Below are 22,990 nucleotides of genomic sequence, written 5' to 3' on the forward strand. Positions count from 1 at the left end.
ATTAGGTAATCCATGTAATAGAATAAGTCGTAAGTCAGAAAAATATATAAGTACACAAAAGGTCAGGTAACATAATATGCTCCGCGGAAAAACTAATATTCCGTCATATTATCTTTTTAAGTTTTATTGGAGTTTCGTCTTATCAGATATGTTAGTACCTATCATCTTATTATGGCAATTAAAGCTACGTGAAAAGAATGTCCAATAATTGCTTATAGCAATAACAAGTAGGTTCTGCAATATTGACCTTAATTAGGCACGTAGTTACTTTCTGCCGTACATTATTGCAGTCCATACTTAACCTCAAAATAACTGCGTTATAAAAATTCTGATTACTCCGAACTCCCATCGAATATCCAATTGTTTTCAATTTGTATAAGAATTAGGATATATTCCCTATAGTTTAGTGAAGGTTTTGTACAGACGCAAGCGTAGCCTAACTTTCATACAAAAATGGGCATTCTCCTTTAATACCAAATAATTAAAAAATAATTGGATATAATGATACGTGAAAATGGCATTTTAAAACTCATGATATACCAAGACTAGTTCTTAATACAGGATAACAAAACAAAATTCCTCAGACCATGTAACTTTTAATTTTTTTGTAACAAAGAGCACTGATTAAAGGATGGAGAAACGAATCAAAGTTTCTGATGGTAAAAGAGTTCGCAGAGAGTTGAAAAGTAATTTACGGTGACAACGATTTTTTGTGCTTGGTAACTTGTATAATTTACTTTTAAATTTAATTTTGCATACAAACTAGTAATGAAATTGTTTTATTTAGTTATATAAGTATACTAGTAAGTTTGAAGGGCTTCACAAGTCGTCTTCCAGTAGCAATTATTGCTGTTACTTCAGCCTGGACTTTGAGTGACTTACTTATAGCTCTTTGAAGCATGTATATACTAGCAGAATCGTAGTCAACCAGACGAACATTTTTCACCATGTTAACGCCACTATCATGAATTAGTAAATGTATTTTAAGAGCATAGATATCCGGCGGCTAAATATCCGGCTGCCCGGCTGCAAGGTTGGCTGGATATCCGTTATTTGTATAATTTGAGACATTGGAGGTTGTTTCATGCTTAATGATTAATTTCAAAAATAGGTTTTAACAGATTATACGGTAAAAATAAAACATCGTCGTAATTCTCACTCGTTTTAATTCTCTATAATGTTCGAAGAAACATTGACGTGTTGACGTCACTACTATAAATAGATTATACCGTTCTAAGATCACAACAAAGTTACGTTTAATATTTACAATAAATAAACTTAAGTACATTATTTACATACTAGTCTCATTACTGATACTAGAAAATGTTCATTTAGGTCGTTTCGCACGTCGATCCATTGCTTGTTCCATATGTAGTTGTATTTAATTGCACTGGCTGTATAATTATTCTCTTTTGATTGGAAACCTTTTTCGAAATAAACAAACCAGCCAGTACTTTAATCGAAACATACAAAGCGTTATTTTTCAAATAGGCATTTTATTTACAACGTAATAAAATAATTCGATTTTTAAATATTCACGTATAGACATGGTGATATGGGAAGTAATGGATCACGTGCCAAAATCGACTTTAAATATTGCTACATTAAAGATAAAACTGCTCAAATCAGATTTATAAACACCCAATGGCAGGATAGACTTCGAAGCTCACAAATAGGAATGTTGCAAATATTTATAAGACGAACGTTTAACCGCTCAAAATGATTCGTAAAAATATCACGAATTCTTTCTAAGATTTATTCAATTCACCTCAGTCCAGTATTAAAATAAGAAATATACATCGATATACGATTAGTTACAACTCTTAGGTGAAAAAGGGTAACTCATGAATAATCGATAATCGTTTTTGGACTTCTATTATAAATAAAACGAATTTAATAATTCATGGGGCAAGTATTTTCAAAATACGCCTTATTATGTAAAATCTGAATAAAAATATATAACAAAAATATTAAAACATTTCGTGCTATTTTACTATCGAATTAAACGTGAAGAGATTATCCGTATATACAAAAAATATGTTTTAAGTACGTGAATTTCTTAATTTATGACTCAAGCGCCAATACTCTAATAAGACGAACAAACATACAGACTTACACTCAATAAAACTCTCTTTACCATCGTGAAACCATTTGATCATAATTTATTTATGAAAGAATATTATTCATTTCATCTCAGCAAATCAGTCGAAATATAATTTTGCAGTTAATATACTTTTGATCAAATATTTATTATGTTTTTGGCAATCTCTCAACTTTACACGCTATCACTTGATCAGACACAAAACATAGTTAGACTCAAATGTCATGTTAATAAAGTACAAAATGCAATATTTTAATCACGTGGTACAATATTGAGCCGATCTGATTCCGCTCTTCACTCCGTACTGCCTATTTTATACACAAAGATATTAAAAAAAAACTACGCCTACTTCATTATATACATTTAACGAATCTTAGTTACTTACTCAAATGAGGTTAGTCATTAGCTCAACTTAGTGGACACTAAATATATACAATATTACTACATAAAAATGCTTGCGGTGCACGAAAATATTTCTTATGGAATGTGTCCACAAAACCTAATATCTTTTTGAAGAAAACCCGATAAATCTTAATAAAACTCTTCATCAAATTCAACAAAATCGGCTCAACACTGCAGTCAGGTTCAACTCTCGCAGACATTAAATACAATTTCCTAAACGATAGAATCATTAGGTGTTTCCACTTTAGATAAAAGGGGTACACTACTGTAGTCCTTCAAGCGTTCAGCAGCTTTTTTCGTACCGTTATCGAACGAGCTGGCTGTCGGCAACTTGGATATCCAGTTGTTGTTACCCACTTTATTCGATTTGTGGTTAATCGAATTTGCCTCCTTCAATTTAACCTTTGGCTGTCCACCCTGATTCACAGAGTTGTGGTTCAGTGAATTAACGTTTAGAGATATTGAATTGGATACTGATAGTTTGTCTAATTCCTCGTTGTCTACTCCATTGATTACAGGTTCTGTGGGATCAGATAGTTGTCTCTGCATTACTAAGTTCTGTAGCAGCGGTTGGGCTTCTTTCTCCAGCTTGTTGACATCACTGGTCTTCTGCAGGAGTATTCCTGATCCTCGTCTGCTAGAAGACCGGGAGCTTTGGTCCAGCCTTTGCCGGAACGGCGTGAGATGTGACAATGACCCACTTTCTGCGGATTGTGTTTGCGCTTTGATCAGCGGGTGTTTCTCTTTCTGAGCGTTGGGGTCTACTTTTTCTCCTAATAACCAATATGTGACTAGAATTCCTTTGCCCTGTAAAAATATATGGGTTTTAAAATTTGCAATCAATCTCTTTGAGTTATCAATTTGTTTATGAATATCATACATGAGATTTAATTATCCATATGATTGCAATTAGACATTAATTACAATAATAATAAATCCAAGAAGTTTATAGAAACCAATAATAAAAATTTAGATTTTTTTTTGCCAAATCTTCACATACATGAAAATATACTTCAGAAGGAAAATTACCTTCATAGCGACCTCTCCCCTACACTCCAACTGGAAGGTCCCGAAGGTGTCGAGCAGTTCCTTGGTGTCAGGAGACACGTGGATCTTCAGAGCCTCGCCATTGGACTCCATACGTGACGCAGTGTTCACCGTGTCTCCGAACAAACAATACCGCGGCATCTTGAGACCGACCACTCCAGCCACACACGGACCTGATAGAAAATAATATATTGTTAGAATAAAAAATTGTTGTGAGGGTATTTGTGACACACACTCAATATCAACGCATTTATCCCCGAAGGGGTATGCAGAGACGTAACCAAGGCACCCACTTTTCGCCAAGTGTGTTCCGTCCCATGATATGAAAGGGGGCGAGCCTATCGCGATATCGGGCACAAACTCCAGACTCCTGGCTGATACTGATCAGAAAAGCCCAAATATCACTTTGCTCAACCCAAGATTCGAACCCAGAACCTCAGAGTGCTGTCGTACCGCGCATGCAGTACAACTACGCCATCGAGGCAGTCTTTATTGTCTGTATTTGTGACGCTCTTGCTATAAAGACACTGAGCGTTTGTCAGATCGTGGCAGTTGGTCGTGGACAGTCGTAGCGATCGGTTGGTTGGTGAATGATTGGCGAAAATATTTCTGTAGTCAGTGATAGTTCTTTTTATTTATTTTTTATTCAACTTGCTTCCGTTTCTAACAATATATATAAATCAAATGGCTAATTGTTAAGGGTAAGAGGCAGTTCGGCAATTTCTGGCATGCTACTGATCATATAAATATATGAGCCGACCATGTGCAAAAGTGTCACTCTTATTTATGCTCCCAAATTAATGGTGATGAAATGAGTACTATCAACATTAGCTGTTTAATCCAATAAACTGTCAAATAAAAGTAACATAAAACTTGTGCCCTAAACTTTTATTTGTTCTCATGAATTAAAATCGTTCATCTCATCGTACGCTATGGTTGTGTTTTTGTTACAATGTGATTTAACGGGTTTTGCCGTATACTAACCACCACTGCCAACTAAACTTTCAACTGCCTACTGTGGAGTTGTCGCTATTCAATCTAGCACAAAATATATCAAGTATCCACCCAGAAGCAACAGTTTAATAGGAGAAGCAAAATAAGATGCTAGAAATTATACGGCCAAGAGATACCATAGTCTTGCTTTAATTCGTAGTCGCATTGAACAATTCATGCACATTGAATCCAGCTTTAAGCCTCAGATCTAAAGTCTTGATTAAATGTAAGTCTGAGATTGCGAAGAGTTTTCAAGTGCTCTCCGACATATGCAGGCGTTACTTTTCTTTGGTTCGCGCCACTCAGACAGTTACTTGAGAGTCGCTTCTGTTAAAAACGTGTGAGGTAGTTTGTAATTTCGCTGTAACGTACAACTGAAATACAAGATAAGTTCACAAAAAGATTTGTGTCAAATGTATCTTGGGATAAATTTCGAATTAAATACTGGCTTCATTGTTTTTGAAACTTATGTACACTGTTACTTTGCTACAGAGATACGAAAAATCATGACAATGAACCGTTCAAACGCGAAACACTCTAAAAGTCTTATTATAATATTTAAAACTGCATTTAGGACATGACAAAGAGAAATACAAGAATCTGACGAATAACCTTCAACAACGAAGAGGCACTTGCAGAAGAATGTAGAGTATGACTTAAAATGCCCTTGCAACATTGATGAAGAGTGAAATTCTCAGAAAGTGAACCCGATATATCATATATATACATAGGTACTAATACACAGGAATGCTATCTGCCAATCGTTGTAATGATAATTTTACATAAAATAGAAAGGAAAGCCGACGAGAATCAGGTTTTATAAAGTCTTCGCTACTGATACACAATCATGTTGCCAGGCAGATTTTCCGATAGTGGAATATGATCTTTAATTGACCCTAATAACCATTATGGACGTTGTAGGTTGCGGGTTACATTATCACCAATGAGAAATAGGCTGTTAAAGGTAATAACTATAAATTACTTAGCACCTGTTTTACACCGCCCAGTAAAGGGTACCAGTCCAAAACATTAAGAAAATAAATAACCGTGTAACCTACCGAATAAAGCCATGCTGTCTACAGTAATTGCTTTAGAAGGAAGTGTAAGTTGATTTCTTTTAGTTAAACGTCTTATAGCATTATAAAAGTGGTGATAGACTAGTTGGGAGTGGAACGGACTGCTGAGACGAATGTCTGCTGGTTCAAGACCCAAGAGTACGAACCTCTAACTTTTTAATAGTTATGTGTGTATTCTTCGTGAATTGTTGCTCGCTTTATTCATGAAAGAGAACATTGTGAGGAAATCTGCCTACTAAGATGCCTGAGAAGATCTCTATAAAAATGTTGACGGTATGTGTAGTCTGCTAATCCGCACTAGGCCAGCCTGGTGGACTAAGACCTTATCCCTCTTATTAGTAGAAGAGGCCCGTGCCCAAATTCCCAAATACCCAAAAAAGTTATTTGAATAATATTATACAATAGGCCCATGTTGCTCGCAACTTCAATAACGTGGAACACTATTACCAGTGTAAATGACTCGGTTTGTACATCATTCCAAGCTAGGTCATAATCTATGGCATGGTCTATCTGTGCCTAATATAATTTCATCCGAAATAGTTCCGCAATTTTTGAGTTAACTACTCTAAACTCAACTGCAACAACCAGCTGTTTTACACATTTATTTACCCACCACGTTTATAAGAAATATTCAGTGGAATCGGTATCCATAGAAATTTTTTTTAGATCTACCGATAATTTTTGGGACCAACAGAATATCCCGCCGTCACACTCACTACTACAACTCCTTTAAGCCAGGATCAGCAGTGGAACGCATTTAACACCGAGCGGTGAAGCTTGACATGTCTCAGGGAACACTAATCTGTCTTTATCCCACAACGAAATTAATCAAGTAGAAAGATAGGCAGGGTCAAAGAGCAGTAAGAAATTGTTCCAGTTCGAAGAACATTCACCACCTAAGGCGTTCTCATAACAATGTTCACGTAATGGCCTATAAAACCCATTGCAATTACCATAGCTATTATGGAGAAGGAAGAAATATAAATTTTTTCCTCATAACTCATGATTACGTCCTAGGTGCGAAGAACAAAATAAATTGCAAACTTTTTAAACTAACATGACTTCGTAATTAGTTTCGTGGTATTTACTTAAAGTTATCTCAAATATTCAGAGTAAAACGTGGAGTTTAGTTAATGGAAATTTATATCAGTGAAATTTAAGTTTTATTACATAATAAATAAAAGTTGAAATTGTAAATGCGAAACTATGTGGTTTATAAGGATGACCATAAAAATCAAATAATGTATCGGGTCTAAAAAATTTTGTTGTTTGTATTTTGAACAACCGATCATTTTCAATAACCGATCTCAATTAGTTATTTCAATGTACCTCAAAAAATAATTAATCACACCAAAGTTTTTTTTTTGACATGCTTAGGGCTAAATTATACGAAGTGTTTAGTAACAACGAACGAACTAACCTGTTCTATTTCAAATAAAATAGCATAAACAATAGTATACAGTATAGATATAAACATAGAAATAATCACTGTACATAAAATCTTTGTTGATAAATTAACAACACTTACAAAGGTGTTATTTTCATGGTTCGTTCTCAGAATCGGATTGAAGATTGAGATTGGGATCGTTTAATCAAAATGGCTGTTTATCCCACTTGATCCCATTCACCATTTAATGTAATTCCAGTTGATATCATGATATTATTATTATAAATAAATGTTCTTTAGAAATAAACTCTTAATCGGGTGAATAGAAATATGAAGTTTCGATTTTCATTGTGGAGTGAATAGTATATTCTATTATGGAGTCGTAATATATTCCGGAGAAGGTAGGCAGGAACCGCAATCAAAAGTTAGTCACAAATCTTCAGCGAGTTATATAAGATGTTCAAAAAGTTGCACGAACTCTAACAATAAAAATATCGTCTGCAGGAAGCTAGCTTGCATACAAAGAAGTCGCGCATCCGTACCGGCACAGGTGTCTGACCTGCAATTTTACTACGTATTCGTGTCCAATGTTCTCAGATATCGCTAGGTTTTAACCGAATTTCTACTCGCGAAAATATAGATAAGAATAATCCAAATCATACAATAAAAGTAAAAATTGTTCAGAGCTGTTTTGATGTAACGAATGCAGCATCATCATCATCATTATATCCTGTGGGTTCTAATTACTGGACATAGGTCTCTCATACCATGCCAACTCGGTCTCAAGTCAATAGGATCCAGGTTCGATCAGCGATCTCGACAATGTCGTCGACTTTGCTGCCTCATAGCCAATGCTGAATTTGTCCTGTTTTGTCATAATACAGTTTATTTTTGAAATATTGCCGATACAATATATTTTAACAACTGACTTACGGCTTCGCTCGCGTAGAAATCAGTAAGTCACAAAGTTTTACCTGCATAAATCCCACGAGATTTTTCATAACCACGTGACCCTTTGAACACTAATCGTTATATTTCAGTCAATTGACATAAAACCGTAATGTATTATTAACATAAACCTTGCTCAAGAATTGCATTATCTTTTATTAAAAATTCTACCAAAATCCCTTCAGTAATCCATTTGGGAAAATCGATAATATGTATAGATTTTATATTATACTTGTTGAGGTTGATACAACTTTGCCAAAATGTTAGCGGGAGATTTCCTTAGTTTTACGATCGGCCACTTTGAAAATGTTTAAAAAATTAATACAATTTCGAACACTGTAAAATAGCCAGTATTCCACAATCGGCGAAACATAATAAGTTAGGATGTAGTACGTTTCATTGTCCAAGACTCTATTGTTTGAGAAAATATTTGAGGGTATTCATTTGTAAGTAAGAATATTCCGACGATGTCCTATTTTACAGTCTTTGTTGTAACAAGCTAGCTTGTTCGTTGTAAAAATTACTTTTATTTTCTACAAGGTTTTTGTAGTGACACACAATGTATTTATCCTCGAAGAGGTAGGCAGAGATGCAACTAGGGCACCCACATTTCACCATGTGTGTGTTTCGTTCCATGATGTGATGGGAGGGAGCTCATTACCCCATCGGGTTCAAATTATCGATTTCAGGCGAATGCTGAACAAAAAAACCCAACATCACTGCTACTGCATAACCCAACAACACCAGAATTGAACCCGAATCCTCAGAGACATGAAGTACCGTACAATCAAAACAACTACGCCACCGAAGCCGTTACATTATCAGATCTAGGATCCTTAAAGAAAGTACTCGTGGTTGAGTGTCAATATTCATAATGTTTTCTTGTCTTTACGTGAATGCTAGACATTAATATTAAATTATTTTTCGAATTTTATCGCGTTTTAATATTTTAGTTTCCTCCCGACGTTTCGAACACTGCAGCCTTCGTGGTCACGGTCACGTGGTCAATATTCATTTTGTCGTTTGCTTATTGCCAAAAAATACAATAGCATGCAAAACTTTGTTCATTACAAGTTGAGATAGGCCAGTGAGGTAAAAAGACTATGAAATGTTCAGCAAATGGAAATACAGTATTTTTTAATTAACAGTATTGTGTAACATTGTTAGTTTTTGCAAGTGCCTCTTTAATTAGAAACTTGAGAACAAACGTCTGAGAAAAAGATGATACCGACGTCAACAACTTTGCTGTTGAATTTGGTCTTATTATTGCATCGCTGATTCTTTCAAGGGTATGTATAACAGTGTGTGGAGGTAAAGTAATATCGAGTTATTCAATAGCCGATTAGACTTCAACACACACACTCACTCCTTTTATCGCCAAAGGGGTAGGCAGAGGCGCAACTAGTGCATCTACTTTCCGACGTGTTTTCTCATGATGTGTTAAGGAGTGATTCTATCGAGTTTTCCGGCACAAATCTAGACTTCAGACTGATAATGAGTAGAAAAATCCAATATTGATTTCCCTGTTCCAGGGATCGAAACCCAGACCTTAGCATACCGTAATACATTGCGCTTCTGAGGCAGTCTTTTATATAAATATTTGGAATTTTAACCTGACCATCATCAAATAAAGCCTATTTCTAATATTATGAAATATAACAAATAAGAATATAAATAAATTTGTCAATTTTAAAATAACTAAGTTACTAACTACACATAAAGACCAGTTATAATACTATAAAATATAACAAATAAATTGTCTATTATAGAAATTAATTCACTACACTGTCACGCTTGACTATGATCTTTCAATACCTATGTATAGTAATTTGCCATTAAATATGTAAAATTTAAAAGTCCCAAAGACATTAGTCACTTTCAGGGGTTAGAAAAGTCAGTAAAATGAGAGGATTTCAAGTATTACACACTGTATTTGAATGATGTAGGTCCGAATTCCGTTTTTTATTATCCTACCCTTTTCAATGACACTGTAATTTCAATTTAACTCCGTAATTCGTTTAAGTTTATAATGAATTAGTTATTTCGATGAAAAAAACGCTTAAATTATGATATTAGGAAATTTATTTTCTTAATAAATCATAGGTATAAGTAGTGTCTAGATAATGTCGACTGGCGAGGGGCAATCTCTCGTCAGGCAACTCTATCCAGACCCTAGTATACTTTCGATCAGTGCGGTGTAGTCACTGTGTCGCGGCGGTATAACACAAATCCTGTGTGTTCATGGCTAGACAGTAATGAACATGCATTCTCGCTACCGAATGAAAAATACCACAGATTTTAAATTCATAAAACAGAGGCTAGCGATAAGTAATCTAATGTTTTAATATACTATTCATTAGTATCTTAATTAATTAACAAAACAAGATGGAGGATTGAAATTATTTTAATTATATTTTAAAACTTTAAATAAGAACTCCTTGCTAAAAGGTACTTAAACAGGCAACAGATAGATAACGTGTTAATGAAAATAAAAATAAAATTCAACTTCTGTGGTATTCTTACCAAGTAGCAACGAACGCTGTGTTAAAAAAGAAAGAAAGAAAAATATTTATTATTACAAGCAGTACTTATAACGTGCACATAACAAAACAAGAACAAAAACATAAAACTATAAAAATAAATTATATATATTGTGCTAACAATAAGAACCCTCATTCCGCTACTTGCTGCAGTAGCAGTCTAATTAATACCTCAGCGCTGATTTTCAATGAGGCACTACGGGTGATATACCATTAACGTTCCATGATTCAGTGGTGGTAGGTTTCTAATATTTAAGAGTCCGCCTAGGTAGGTACCATCGCAATGTCTATTTCTGCCGCCAAGCAACAGAGGTCCCGGTTGTGTCCCGGTTTGAAGGACATTGTAGCCAATGAAACTACTGGACATAATGAGACTTAACATCTCACGTCTCAGGATGGCGAGCGCAGAGGAATACCAAACAATATTTTGTAATTCAAGGTGTTGGAACGTGTTTCTACAGTTTATGGGCTGTCGTATCGCTTACCATACAGGCGAATGGCAAGCCCGCCCCGTCATTCAATGAAATTAAGAAAAAAAACAATCTTCTGTTATCATGTTGTAAGTTAGGAGATCCTTTACTATACATCATTGTACATTGTTCGTTTACTTACGCGCTCAAAAGAAATACTGAACCTTATCCATCATTAAAGTGCGCATTTTTTCAACACGACCCATTTCGTTGTTAAAATATGAATGTGGTAATGTTTTCGTAAATGTTCCGTGCAAGGCCGTGATTTGCATTCATTGTTCGTTGAGTGATTATTTTTTATATTATTTTTGCACCGTTGTCTAAAGTCTTTGTTGCCTGTTTAATGGCATCGTTGTCTAACGTATTCGGATGTTAAGTGGCTTCTCAGTAATGAGCAGAATAAAATGACATTATGTTACAAGAAAGTTTGGCAAATTCATTTTTAAGATGAAAATTGCTAAGAGATAACTACCATTATAATTGTAACTTAAGGTTATAGCTTAAGGTCCATTTTTCATAAATTTCGTCGTATTAAATTTTAAAGGCCGAAATATCCATGCACATTAATTATTTTTAGGTTTTTCTTTCAACTGCGAGAACTAATCACTAACTAGACGTGAATTTAAATTCTTTACTTGTCAATACTTTTTTAGTTACCCAGATTAAAGGTGAAACAAAATGTATGAAAAATGGACCTTAAGGTATAACCTTAAACATATTTGTACGCGTTTTAATATGCAAAGACGTTAATGCTTTACGACACCGATGGTGCAGGTGTTTTCGTATGCGGTATTTAGCGTTTTGGATTTGAATCCCGGTGGAATAAAATGTTCAGAATTTGGAAGTGTCTCCAATAAATAGCTATATAATCACCCTAACATGTGACCTAATATATATTTTACCTTGCGATCGTGTAACACCTCTGCCTACCGTTGAGAGAGGAAAAGGCGTGACGCTACATTTGTATATGCTTCTACATTTTGTTACTAGATCTATTGTATATACTATCTTTTATAGTGAAATGGTCGTCACTAGAACACCAGAGACTATTCTATCGATGTTTCGGATTACATCCACAGTCGATTAGTGTTTGCGGTTTCCCTGTATTTACTTGCGGTCTCAGATTATTGTATGTAAGGTGTACTGTTTCAGTAGGAATTTCGGTCACATTTAGGATTGCTTTTTGTTCCTAAACATTTTTTGATATTATATTAAAATAGCAGTACCTCATACTACATTGATTATTTATATAGATATGCATTTGATTCAGTATTTGATTCTAATGAGTTAAACTTTTTATTTTTATTCGTCGAAGTCAATCGTGCCTTTTCGTATTTTAAGTAAACTTTTTATAACAGAATGACGTACACGTGGATTTAATTTCAAGTGTTATCTGCTGTGAACATTAATGTCGGAAGCCTCATGTACTATTTAATAGGCCCCCTCCACGTCAGTGGCAATTCGTATGCGCTCGGTCTCCAAACCGAATGCACGCCCATGCATGTGGTGTCATTTGGCATTATATGGCACTATTCAAATGTTCATACAAAAATATACTTCATCGACTCCATTATGTTAACGATACTATACCGCGTAAATTCGCAGTAAAGGTATCGTGCAATTGAATAAAGAGACCAGCTCTTCATTCAATTGCAATAAATAAAATCACCCTCCAAAACACATGTAAAGCAGTTTTCTCAGAATATCGATTATTTAAATTAACCGCTACGGAAGCAAACCGAGTTAGGCCTCTGAAAATAAGGACCGAATTACTTCCCCGCATGCAAGCATATCTCAGAATCGTAAATTTCTTAGCGCTCGCAGACAGATTAATGTATTGAGAAATGTTTTGCGTGTTCTGCTCGTGTAATTATGGTGTGAGATATGAGATTTGTATTTCCTTTATCTGTAATAGGGGATAATCAAGCAAGTTAGGTAAGTGAACATTGTCGTGTATTTATAATACCAGAGGCGTCATCGGACTGCTAGGCTTTTGATATCATTAACAAAGACTATCAAGTAGCTCGCCTGGTAATCGCCTCGACTGACTAAGTTGAAAATAAAGAATTTAAAGTTTCGACCTTAAGGTAAATATAAATTATAATACATTATATAAGTGAAACAAATAACTAGCTCTCTCAAAGAAAAACAGCTCCGCAGCGTAACGCTGTAGATACTGCAATATGGAATTGAATGAGGTAGTCCATTGTTGGCACAATGTAATATATTTTATAACGTACATATATAGTACTAGTATTGTTTGTTCCAACAAGAAAAGCCTTCTTTCTTTCTTGATATGTAATGGTCACAAGAAGGTAGAGAAATAATTAATGATAGCCTATACGCTTTATGAATTATCTCTTGCTTTAACGGTGAAGGAAAACATCGTGGGGAAACCGGCATACCTGAGAAGTTCTCTAAAGGCATTTTGAGGTTGTGTGAAGTCTACCAATACGCACTAGGCCAGCGTGGTGGACTAAGGCCTAATCCCTCTCAGTAGTAGAAGAGGCCCGTGCCCAAAAGCGGGACAGTATATAATACAGGGCTGATATTATTATTATACGCTAAAGTAACACTCGATCTTTTTGCCAAATAACGAGATATTTGCATTTACCTATATCAATTATCCAAACGTGTTCACAAATTTACACATAATTATTAGTAAGATTACATCGCCTATCAAGGAATTTTAAAACATAAAAAAGAAAGGAACTTAAGAAATAAAGGCTTAAACTTCTACGCCGTTTTAAGTGTTTATTATTCAATTCACGACAACAAATAATGAGACCAGTTAAGGAATATATTTCTAACAATAAAAGTGGGTCTAAATAGTAATTAAAGTGGGAAGAATTTCGTGATCACAATACAAATAACCACTTGACTGAGCCCTTTAAAAAGGTAGAATCATTAATTTATTAACTTACTGGAGCAATTTGTAATGAAAATGAAATACGTCTCAAGGGTTAACAAGAATCGGAAAACAACTTGAGATACAAACGGCAAATAACAAAATAAATATTTATAGATAAGGTCTGGGAGCCCTATTCCGTCTACGGGGCCATATATGGGCGGTCTATTGGAAGGACAGCTTCGATAGCCGTTAAGGTAACAGAGTAAAAAAAATCCTCTGTTTACCTTTACGGTTTTATCGGTTAATTATAGCTGCCCTGTATTCTATAACGTCCCACTGCTGGGCTCGGGCACCCTCTGCTACTAAGAGGTATTAGACCTTAGTCCACCACGCTGGACTTGTACGAATTGGTAGTCTTCACACACCCTCAAAATTCTTATAGACAACTTCTCAGGTATGCAGGTTTTCTCACGATGTTTTACTTCACCGTTAAAGCATGCGATAATACACAAAAAACACGCGCAAAATTTAAGATAAGTCAGAGGTGTGTGCCAAATGCCAATTCCTTCGACGCCTCTTATAATATCATCAATAATACCAAAATATTCGGTGTCTGCGATCATGTCTAATAGGTTCAAAGTTCGAGATGAAACTGAATAGTCTAATATTCAAGCCAGCATCTCGTTTCACTGCCAAATTCTCCACAAATGATATCGATTTCCACAAGTAAATTGCGATCCGAAAGGATTTTGATGTGTTCAACAAAGTTTTGATAGACGTAATGTTCTTCATGTCAAATAATAGATTAATAGCGCTATTGGAATGGAAAATTGTGAACGCTTTTGACATGCCCAATGCCAATAGATGCCTCGGGAATGCTCAACGAGGTGAATAAAAAAAATGTGGTAGTCGAACCTTTTAGAATGATATAGGTGTAAGAGAACGATGTTTCTGAAGTTATTATATCTAAAATATAGGTTACATTTTAAGTACAATATTGTAATTGATAAAATGACAAATCGTCGCCGCAGCTTTCTTTATGAAAAGAAAAGAATTTTAAAAAGTAAGATTAATATTTAATACAGATAAAAATATTTTCGATTGAACAAAGTCTGAAGCGAAACCTTCTATTTTGAAAGTCGCTCTTAGAAAGCACCAGCATTTTTATAGCATTTCTTGTTCCTTGACATAATTATTTTTATTTTTTTTTATGCGGGCCAGTGAAATGTGACCCCACTGCACCTGATGGTAAATAGAGTGGCGTCCAATAGAATTTCGACTGGCGAGAGACCCTTTGGCAGTCCATACAATTATGCCGACCTGTTGGAACTGGATATACATAAACTGATCTCGGACCGCGACACACTATATTTTTACGAATAACACCAGATAGTATAGTCACTTTAACGTATCAGAAGGAAAATAACAATAATTGAAAAACTACTTCACCAAAACGATATCTAAATATTTAACTACTCAATCCCACAATATATCTCATCAACCTATATAAAACCACGAACTCGCAATAAAGAAATCGCCTTCTATCTCAATCCTATGATTTATATAAACACGACCGCGCAGAAACTATAATAAGCATCGAGTGAATCAAACACTACGATCTTCAGTCACGTCACGCGTAAGCGAAGTGCGCCCTGATCATTTGCATGGGAAATAGCTTCGCGAGGTATATCAAAGGATTTGGTATCAGCAAACCGCTTTAGTGATGGAATCGAGAATATATCAACGCGGTTTGGTGTATTTTGATTGTAAAGTTGGTAATATTCTAACCCCCTTATTCATAGACGTTATTTATCTGAGGACGGAGCATTGTACTGATAACAACTCTGTTTCTAAGCTCTGTTTATCTGACAGCCAACTAGATTAAAGTTATATCTCAATATTAGCCAATCACAACGGCCCTATGTCTACGCACTGCGAAGGCTGCCATGCCGTCGGCACTGAGAAATAGACTTGTTATCACAGCGATACTCCGTCCTTAGATAAATAACGTTTATGAAGAAAGGTTTAGTAAGTTTACACTTTAGTAAGATAAGGCGATAGTTACAATATATTGGACCTTATACCCTAGAAAAGAACGTCGAAAATTGTTTTAGAACTCACCAGAATGCAATCCAATCCTCAGCTTCAACTGATCCATGGGTCGATGTCGGATCCTGAACTTCCTCACAGCGTCCAACAATGCGAGCGCCATTCGCGCGACCTCACACGCGTGTCGAGTCCCATTACGCTCAGGAAGACCAGACACCACCATGTACGCGTCTCCGATGGTCTCCACCTGGGTTAGAAGTTGATGTAATGACATTTTTTTTTAACGTACGCCAGTGTTCTGTATCCCCTCCTGAACAAATTATTATATTAATTGGCTTCTCAAGACAGGTTCAGTCTAATTTGAAAACCTTTTGCAGTTATCCTCTGTACCTTTCTTTTATTTAAATAAAGATTTTTTTTCATATTTTATAGTTAGTTTAGTGTCACTTCTGCGTCACCTAAAAATTAAGCCTGAAGTACAAATAACATGTTCAATATCATCTTCAGCGTTTGATCTTCTGCTAGATAAGTTAAACATTTCCGAATCAACTTTATAGTGAAATAATAATTGACTGAGTACTGTATTATCTCTAAACGCAGTTTAATTTCTAAATACAATTCCATTCTCATCGAAATTGACTAGGTATTATCTATATCAAGACTGTCTTATTATCCCATAAAATTGGATCTCATTTGCCGTTTCTTACCTAATGATAATACACTAGCAATAATACTAAACTAATTTGTATTCGCGTATTGTACATCGCATGTGTGACAATGGGCTTTGCTTGGTGTATCTAATGGCACAGTGTCAGTTATGAACAGTTAAGTATTCTATTTATAACAGAAAATCTATTATATAACTATATGATAATTACATCAATAATCTTGTTTATAAAATTGTTTCTATACTGGAATTTAATTTTAATATAATCTGACTTACATATTTGCCGATAGCTAAGAGCTAATCCGTTTCCCTGACAAAAAGTATCCTATAGTATTGATAACATTTACACAGTCATAGAACACACGCATAAGGACTAAAGTCGCACAGCTCGGACCTCCTTGAAAGTAAATAAAGTTGTTAAAAATATTAATGAATAATAATAAAGTAATCTAATTAAAGGCTTCGTTTACCTAAAGAATAAAATATCGATTTACATCCAAATTTACTTCGTCTAAAGCAGTTTTCAATATTATAGATGTCGCCGCAGCACCTCGTTATTCGTTGAATTGGTGAATTTCCGGAGCGATAGTGGCGCCATCTATCATTACATCGAGGAAGTATTAGAAGAGGAGGGAGGTCGATTGCTGTCAATATAAGGACCGGCCGAACGACGAGAGCTCAATCTTGTAGAAGTTTTTGTACGAGTCTTATTTGGACGCTCGAACCGAGCACATTGTGTATTCCGCTAGTGTCACTATGCAGTAAATTGTTAGTGAAGTAAAGAAGTGTTTCAATTATTGAATAACTGTCTGGAAAATAAATATACACCGGTGATATTTTGCCGGTCATGTAAAAAAATAACCAAGTAAAGAGTTTTCACTTCGACATAGAAAATATAGATAAATACCTTATAAACATCGTAGTTTTCGACGATGGAGTCGAAACACGTGTAGAGATCGTTGAGTAGGTCCACCACTTGCATCGGAGTGGATGATGCAGAGAGCGCAGTGAAGCCAACTATGTCGGAGAAGTAGATTGTCACTTGTTCGAAGGTTTCCGCCACTACTGACTGACCGTTGATGAGTTGGGAGGCAACTGATCTAGGGACAAAAAGAAAGCTATGTAACGCGATGATCGAGCAAATCGGTCTTAAGCTACTATCCGTAAGTAGTAGAACCTGTAGAATTGGACCAAACATTCAGAGATTGTTCACTTGAAATCCATTTATTAACAAACTGACATTCCACTAAAAACAATGCATTAGACAAAACAAAGAAAAAACAAAAAAAATACTATGAATTACGAAGCCTGGCAGAGTGTGACTAGGGCAGCTTCCCGAAACAATTATAAAGTGGTAAACTGTTTTTAATATATAAGAAACAACGCATAACTTTGAATTATAAAGTATAGCCTGCTGCTTGACGGAAGACATAAACAATCATCGTTACCCATTTAATTTGAAATATATATTTCCATATTAAATGCAAGATTCTCGCCCACAAGTAGACTTTCAAACTAATACCAACTGTCTAAGGTAGAGACCTTGGAATAGAGATTCCAATGTCTCTTTCAAAGAGAATCTCTATAAACTTCCGGTGGGCATTCGCTTTGATGAAGTTACTTAGTAGCAAAAGTTTCGCGGCCTTTAGCACCTCGGAGAGCAGGAGAACTTTGGTCTCGATTATCAATCTATAGAACTTATTACTTGAATTCCCTACAGCTTTAATATGAGCAAGTGTTGTCTAAGGTTATTTGACAAGTTCATGTAGATTATTAGTGCAAGAACTTGCAAAGCTTTTGAAAGTTTACGTGATCAATATATTTATTAGTGATTACTAGTTTTGCATGCGACTTCAACCATGTATAAATCTTCTCCTGTTGTTAAAATCACGCTGTGGTTTATTCAATATTGTATTTATAGACTCTCAATTTGGGCTCTTGATTATTGGTGTTTAAAAAGGTCCATGCATTAACTGTTAACGAATAATAAATGAAATATCCATTTTCAAAAAGTTTCCCTTAATACCCAATATAATAAGGATGGTATTATTATTATGTTTATGTTGTATGTATTATGTATTATGTAACTGCTCCAGAAAATGCAATTTAATTTGGTTGACATCAAATATCTTAGGATAGTAAGTTTCATGTGCGAGGGTAATAATGTGTTGTCTATTTCTATCTTCCAACATCAGTCCAAACATTGTAATTGCAACGAGTCATTAATCGTGCCATATATCACCCACAACAAAAAATTACCGAATTTTAAATTAAAAATAAACCGTACAAAAGTAATTCATTCAAAATAAATTTAACTAGAATAAAACGTCCGCGACTAGTTGAAAGATAATTAAATTAAAGTAACATTTTAGGTATTATGTATTTTGCACGTAAACATGCAAATGAGTATTAAATAAAGGTTCATTATCGTATTTAATTAGTGGATATATGAGCTGCAGAACGCAAGGCATAATGGCCGCATCGCGTCTTAATTGGCATAGAATATAAATCCTTGTATAAAATTAATTGAATATGCAATTTTGAGAAGGCCACATTGTTTAGGAAATGGAAAAAACTTATTTTTTCTAAAGTAGTGTAAAAACAATAAATATTTCTTTTGGGTTATAACTTGGGTTTAATTAGCATTAAATATTACAGAAGTTTTGTTGTTATTTGTTATTATATATACATTTCTAGATATTTTATATTCATGAGATTTACTCTCTTCTATATTGCATATAAAATTGTACTAACTACGTACTTTTGGTCGGGACTTCGCCCGCGTGAAACAGTTTTTCCGGAATAAAAGTAACCTACGTCCTTCCCAGGGTCTCAAACTATCTCCATACCAAGTTTCATCGAAATCGGTTCAGTGGTTCAGCCGTAAAGCAAAGACAGAACAGACAATTGCTTTCGCATGTATAATATTATAAATGGATATCAAATTCACATACATACAGGCCTTTTAACACCAAAAGTAGACGCAACTAGTCGAACTTTTGCGTATTCTGTCCTATGATGTGATAGGGGGTGAGCCTATCTCCAAATCTGACACAAATTCCAAACTACGGGCTGATACTGAGCAGAAAATCGACCGACCTATTACTATTCGACCCGGGGATGTAATTTGAGACTGCAGTATACCACATGTACCGCATAACAACTACGCCACCAAAGCACTCAGTGTACCATATTGAGGTAAGGAACAACAGTTTCTATTGTTATTTAATTTAATTTTAGAAACGAATTTCTAACCACTTTTGTCTCGGAGTAATTGCTGTCAATATCAATTCATTCCGATGAACAAAAGATTTAATTCAAAGTAGGTATTGATTGTTTTATTTTACTTGAGTGAATATTATGGTTTTTAATCAAATTATCCAACCCGCTAAGTTGTTTTGAAGACAGGTATTTGATGGTGATACGGTGGCCTATCGCGTCACCAGATGGAAATATTATAGGCAAACCCACTGCACCATTTGAACTGTTGCTGGTTTCTTCATTAATAATTACAGTTATCACCATGTGCATAGTAATTACAGTCTTACTAAGTTGTATTTAAAGTACTTACTTGGGCAACAACTGGTACAGCAGCTCCTCGCATTTCTTTTTCTCTTCCAAATAATCCTGAGTTCTCTCACTAACTAAAGACTCCAAATTATTCGCATACTGCTCCATACGCGAAAGCAAATTATCTAATATGTTGCTACTCTCTTGACTCCTGTAAAAACATAATTATAATATATAAAGAAAATTCCAGCGTAAAGGATCAAATATTTAATAAGCCACACAATGTTAGCAACGAAAATATGGTATTTCTCTTTTCATATAGTTAATAAAGGCCCGGACAGTAGGGTTTTATGATGTCAAACAACTTGCTAAATTTCGGAACATGTAAAATTAGGAAAGAATGTTTCTCATGATAGTTTTGTTATAATATTATTAAAACTTACATGAGACATATTAATTTAGTCGAAAACAACACGGTTTTACTCTCGTACTATATAGCCAGAATCGCCGACCAGTTTCGACCTATTATGTAAGTCATCCTCATTCTTATGATCATTGATCACTGATCACTGAGAGGCCTCCACTACGCGACGTCCTCTTAGCACAATATAATCGCCCCTGAGGATGACCAATTTAATAGGTCGAAACTGGTCGGCCATTCCAACTACATAGTACGTGTGTAAAATCGTGTTGTTTTCGATAATAGTGTTGTTAGTATAGAAATTGTTACTTTTTGCAAAGATGATTAAACGGAGTATATGTTATTGTGTTAATAAGGAACGATTGTATGTTAGGTTGATACATTTCTCTTGAGTTATGGGAAATGCGATTATGGGAGTGCAATCGTTTAAAAAGAGAAGGGATTGCATCAGTTACAATTTCTTTTCCACATTACTGTATATCATAATTTTATTACAGTGTGCGACTGTGTGATAGATATCGATATGACAAGAAAATTTATTAGAATTTCAGCGATACTTATTTATTTCACTAAAATTATTACTTTCGGTCAAACTACATATTGTCCCAACAATATCACCAAATACAATTTTCTATAATTTAAATTCTGAACTACGAAAGCCATTAGATTTTTAAAATCAAATATTCTATTAAAGTTTAATAAGAAGCAGAGGAAAGGATCCAAAACCAGACAAAGGTATGTACATAAACATTACTTGTTGAGGCGTCTGATGGTTCCCTTTAAATGGGCGAAGTCCGGTCTGTCTGTGGGCTCCTCGGCCCAACAACGCGCCATCAGCTCCGTGGCGTCGTCCACCTCGCACGATCGGTGGTGGGATGTGTTGGGCCGAATCCCACTTGATATCACCATCTCTATTATTTCTAAAAAGGAATTTTTCGTTTTAATAAAAAGAAACATATGGAGATTCTCTATTGAATCCCAGTTGTTCCAATTCCAAGAGTCCTTAATTAATTGACTGATTACAAAAATGGAGGGAGGTTTTTTATACACTGATGGATTATAAATATGACTACCGAGTACAAAAGACGTATCACAAAATTGTTAGTAAAGTAAAGATCCAGGAATATCCTTGATTCATAATGACCAACCTAATATTAATTAACGATTGAAGAGCGGTGGCGAATGCTATGCTGAGGTCTCGAGTTCGATCCCCAGATCAGGCACAGTTTAGGCTTTTCCTAGTCAGTATCAGCCTAGAGTCTGAAATTTGTGTTCGATATGGCAATAGACTCGCCCCTGTCACATTATGGGACTACACACGACAGAAAGTTGGTGTAACGGCTGCGTTTCTACCTACCCCTTTGGGGATAAAAGGCTTATGTATGTGCTCTTGAAGCTGTTTTCTTTCTTTTCATTTGATGCATTTCTGTCAATCTATTTTAATAATGTTATAATAGTCGGGACAAAATAATATAATTTGAATGTTAATCAAAAACATCAAAGTTTTCGAGACGAATTTCACGTTCTCCTTAACACAAATCCACTGAGAATTCAAATGTCAGAGTTGGAAATCAAATATCAACAAGCAAAATACTTGAAGAAGCCGTATTATTATGATAATTGATATATTTACTATTTAGCAGGTGATGGGTATATTTTATATCCAAATAGTGCATAATAAAATATTAAATTATATACCGTATCCCCTATTCTAATAAAAAATTACAGTACTTTGATAATCGCTATTTTATTTTCAGTCTCTAAATAATTTGAAATAGTAACTAAATATAAAATTACTGGAACTTCTTGGCTTGCTGGTGGCAGGATAAATGTTATATCTGCCCGAATAGCGACCAACGTACACAAGGTGTAAAAACCCGCTACAGTAGTCCATGTAAGTGTATCGCATTCCAAGATCAGCCTGTGTATAACCGGCTCCAATAGGCCGGCACAATTAAGTCGACTGGCGAGGATTAATCATCTCGTACCATTGCGTATTTTTCCAGGATAAATAGCCCTATGTGTAAGCCAAAACTTCGTTAGTCTGTGTGCCAAATTTCACCCAAATCCGTTCAGCGGTATCAGCATTTATTTATTAGTACTTCATATACAAATGTATACAGACGGACTTAACCATAGGCATTCTCTACCAGCCAACCTTAGGGTGGTGCAGAGATAATCATGCATGAAAGAAGGGATAACAAATAATAAATATATATATACATATAGATAAATTAATTTATTTCTAACAAACATCCAGACATGTTCACATACTTTCGCATTAATAATATTAATGACATGAATTTTGTTTGAAGATATTCGTGTAGTCAGTAAAGCTTAAATTTGAATTAAAAAGGACACAGATGTAACTATATAATAAAGTAACACGTGGATTACCTTTACCCTAGAAATAACCGTGATTACAGTACAATTTTTCTTCTAGGAAAAGTAGAACTGGGATGCAAGCTAAAGCATACAAAATAATGCGCACTAATAACACGCAGATGCGTATATAAAATTACCTTCTT

At 35.0% G+C, this 22,990-nt stretch overlaps 1 protein-coding gene across 3 annotated transcripts in view; it reads right to left on the reverse strand.

Annotated features, from left to right (window-relative positions):
- Positions 1-1,149: 1,149 nt before the first annotated feature.
- Positions 1,150-22,990, reverse strand: part of LOC115440485 (atrial natriuretic peptide receptor 1) — a 362,779-nt gene continuing 340,938 nt past the window's right edge. For all 3 annotated transcript variants that reach the window (XM_030164819.2, XM_030164820.2, XM_030164817.2), the window contains 6 exons: positions 21,217-21,382; positions 20,103-20,252; positions 17,439-17,631; positions 15,937-16,111; positions 3,533-3,723; positions 1,150-3,310 (listed from right to left, as the gene is read on the reverse strand). In XM_030164819.2, coding sequence (XP_030020679.1) covers positions 2,717-3,310; positions 3,533-3,723; positions 15,937-16,111; positions 17,439-17,631; positions 20,103-20,252; positions 21,217-21,382 — 1,469 coding nt within the window. In that variant the 3' untranslated portion in view covers positions 1,150-2,716. The remainder of the gene's footprint in view (positions 3,311-3,532; positions 3,724-15,936; positions 16,112-17,438; positions 17,632-20,102; positions 20,253-21,216; positions 21,383-22,990) is intronic.

This window comes from Manduca sexta, chromosome 6 (assembly GCF_014839805.1).
Source record: "Manduca sexta isolate Smith_Timp_Sample1 chromosome 6, JHU_Msex_v1.0, whole genome shotgun sequence".
NCBI classification, from domain to species: Eukaryota; Metazoa; Arthropoda; class Insecta; order Lepidoptera; family Sphingidae; genus Manduca; species Manduca sexta.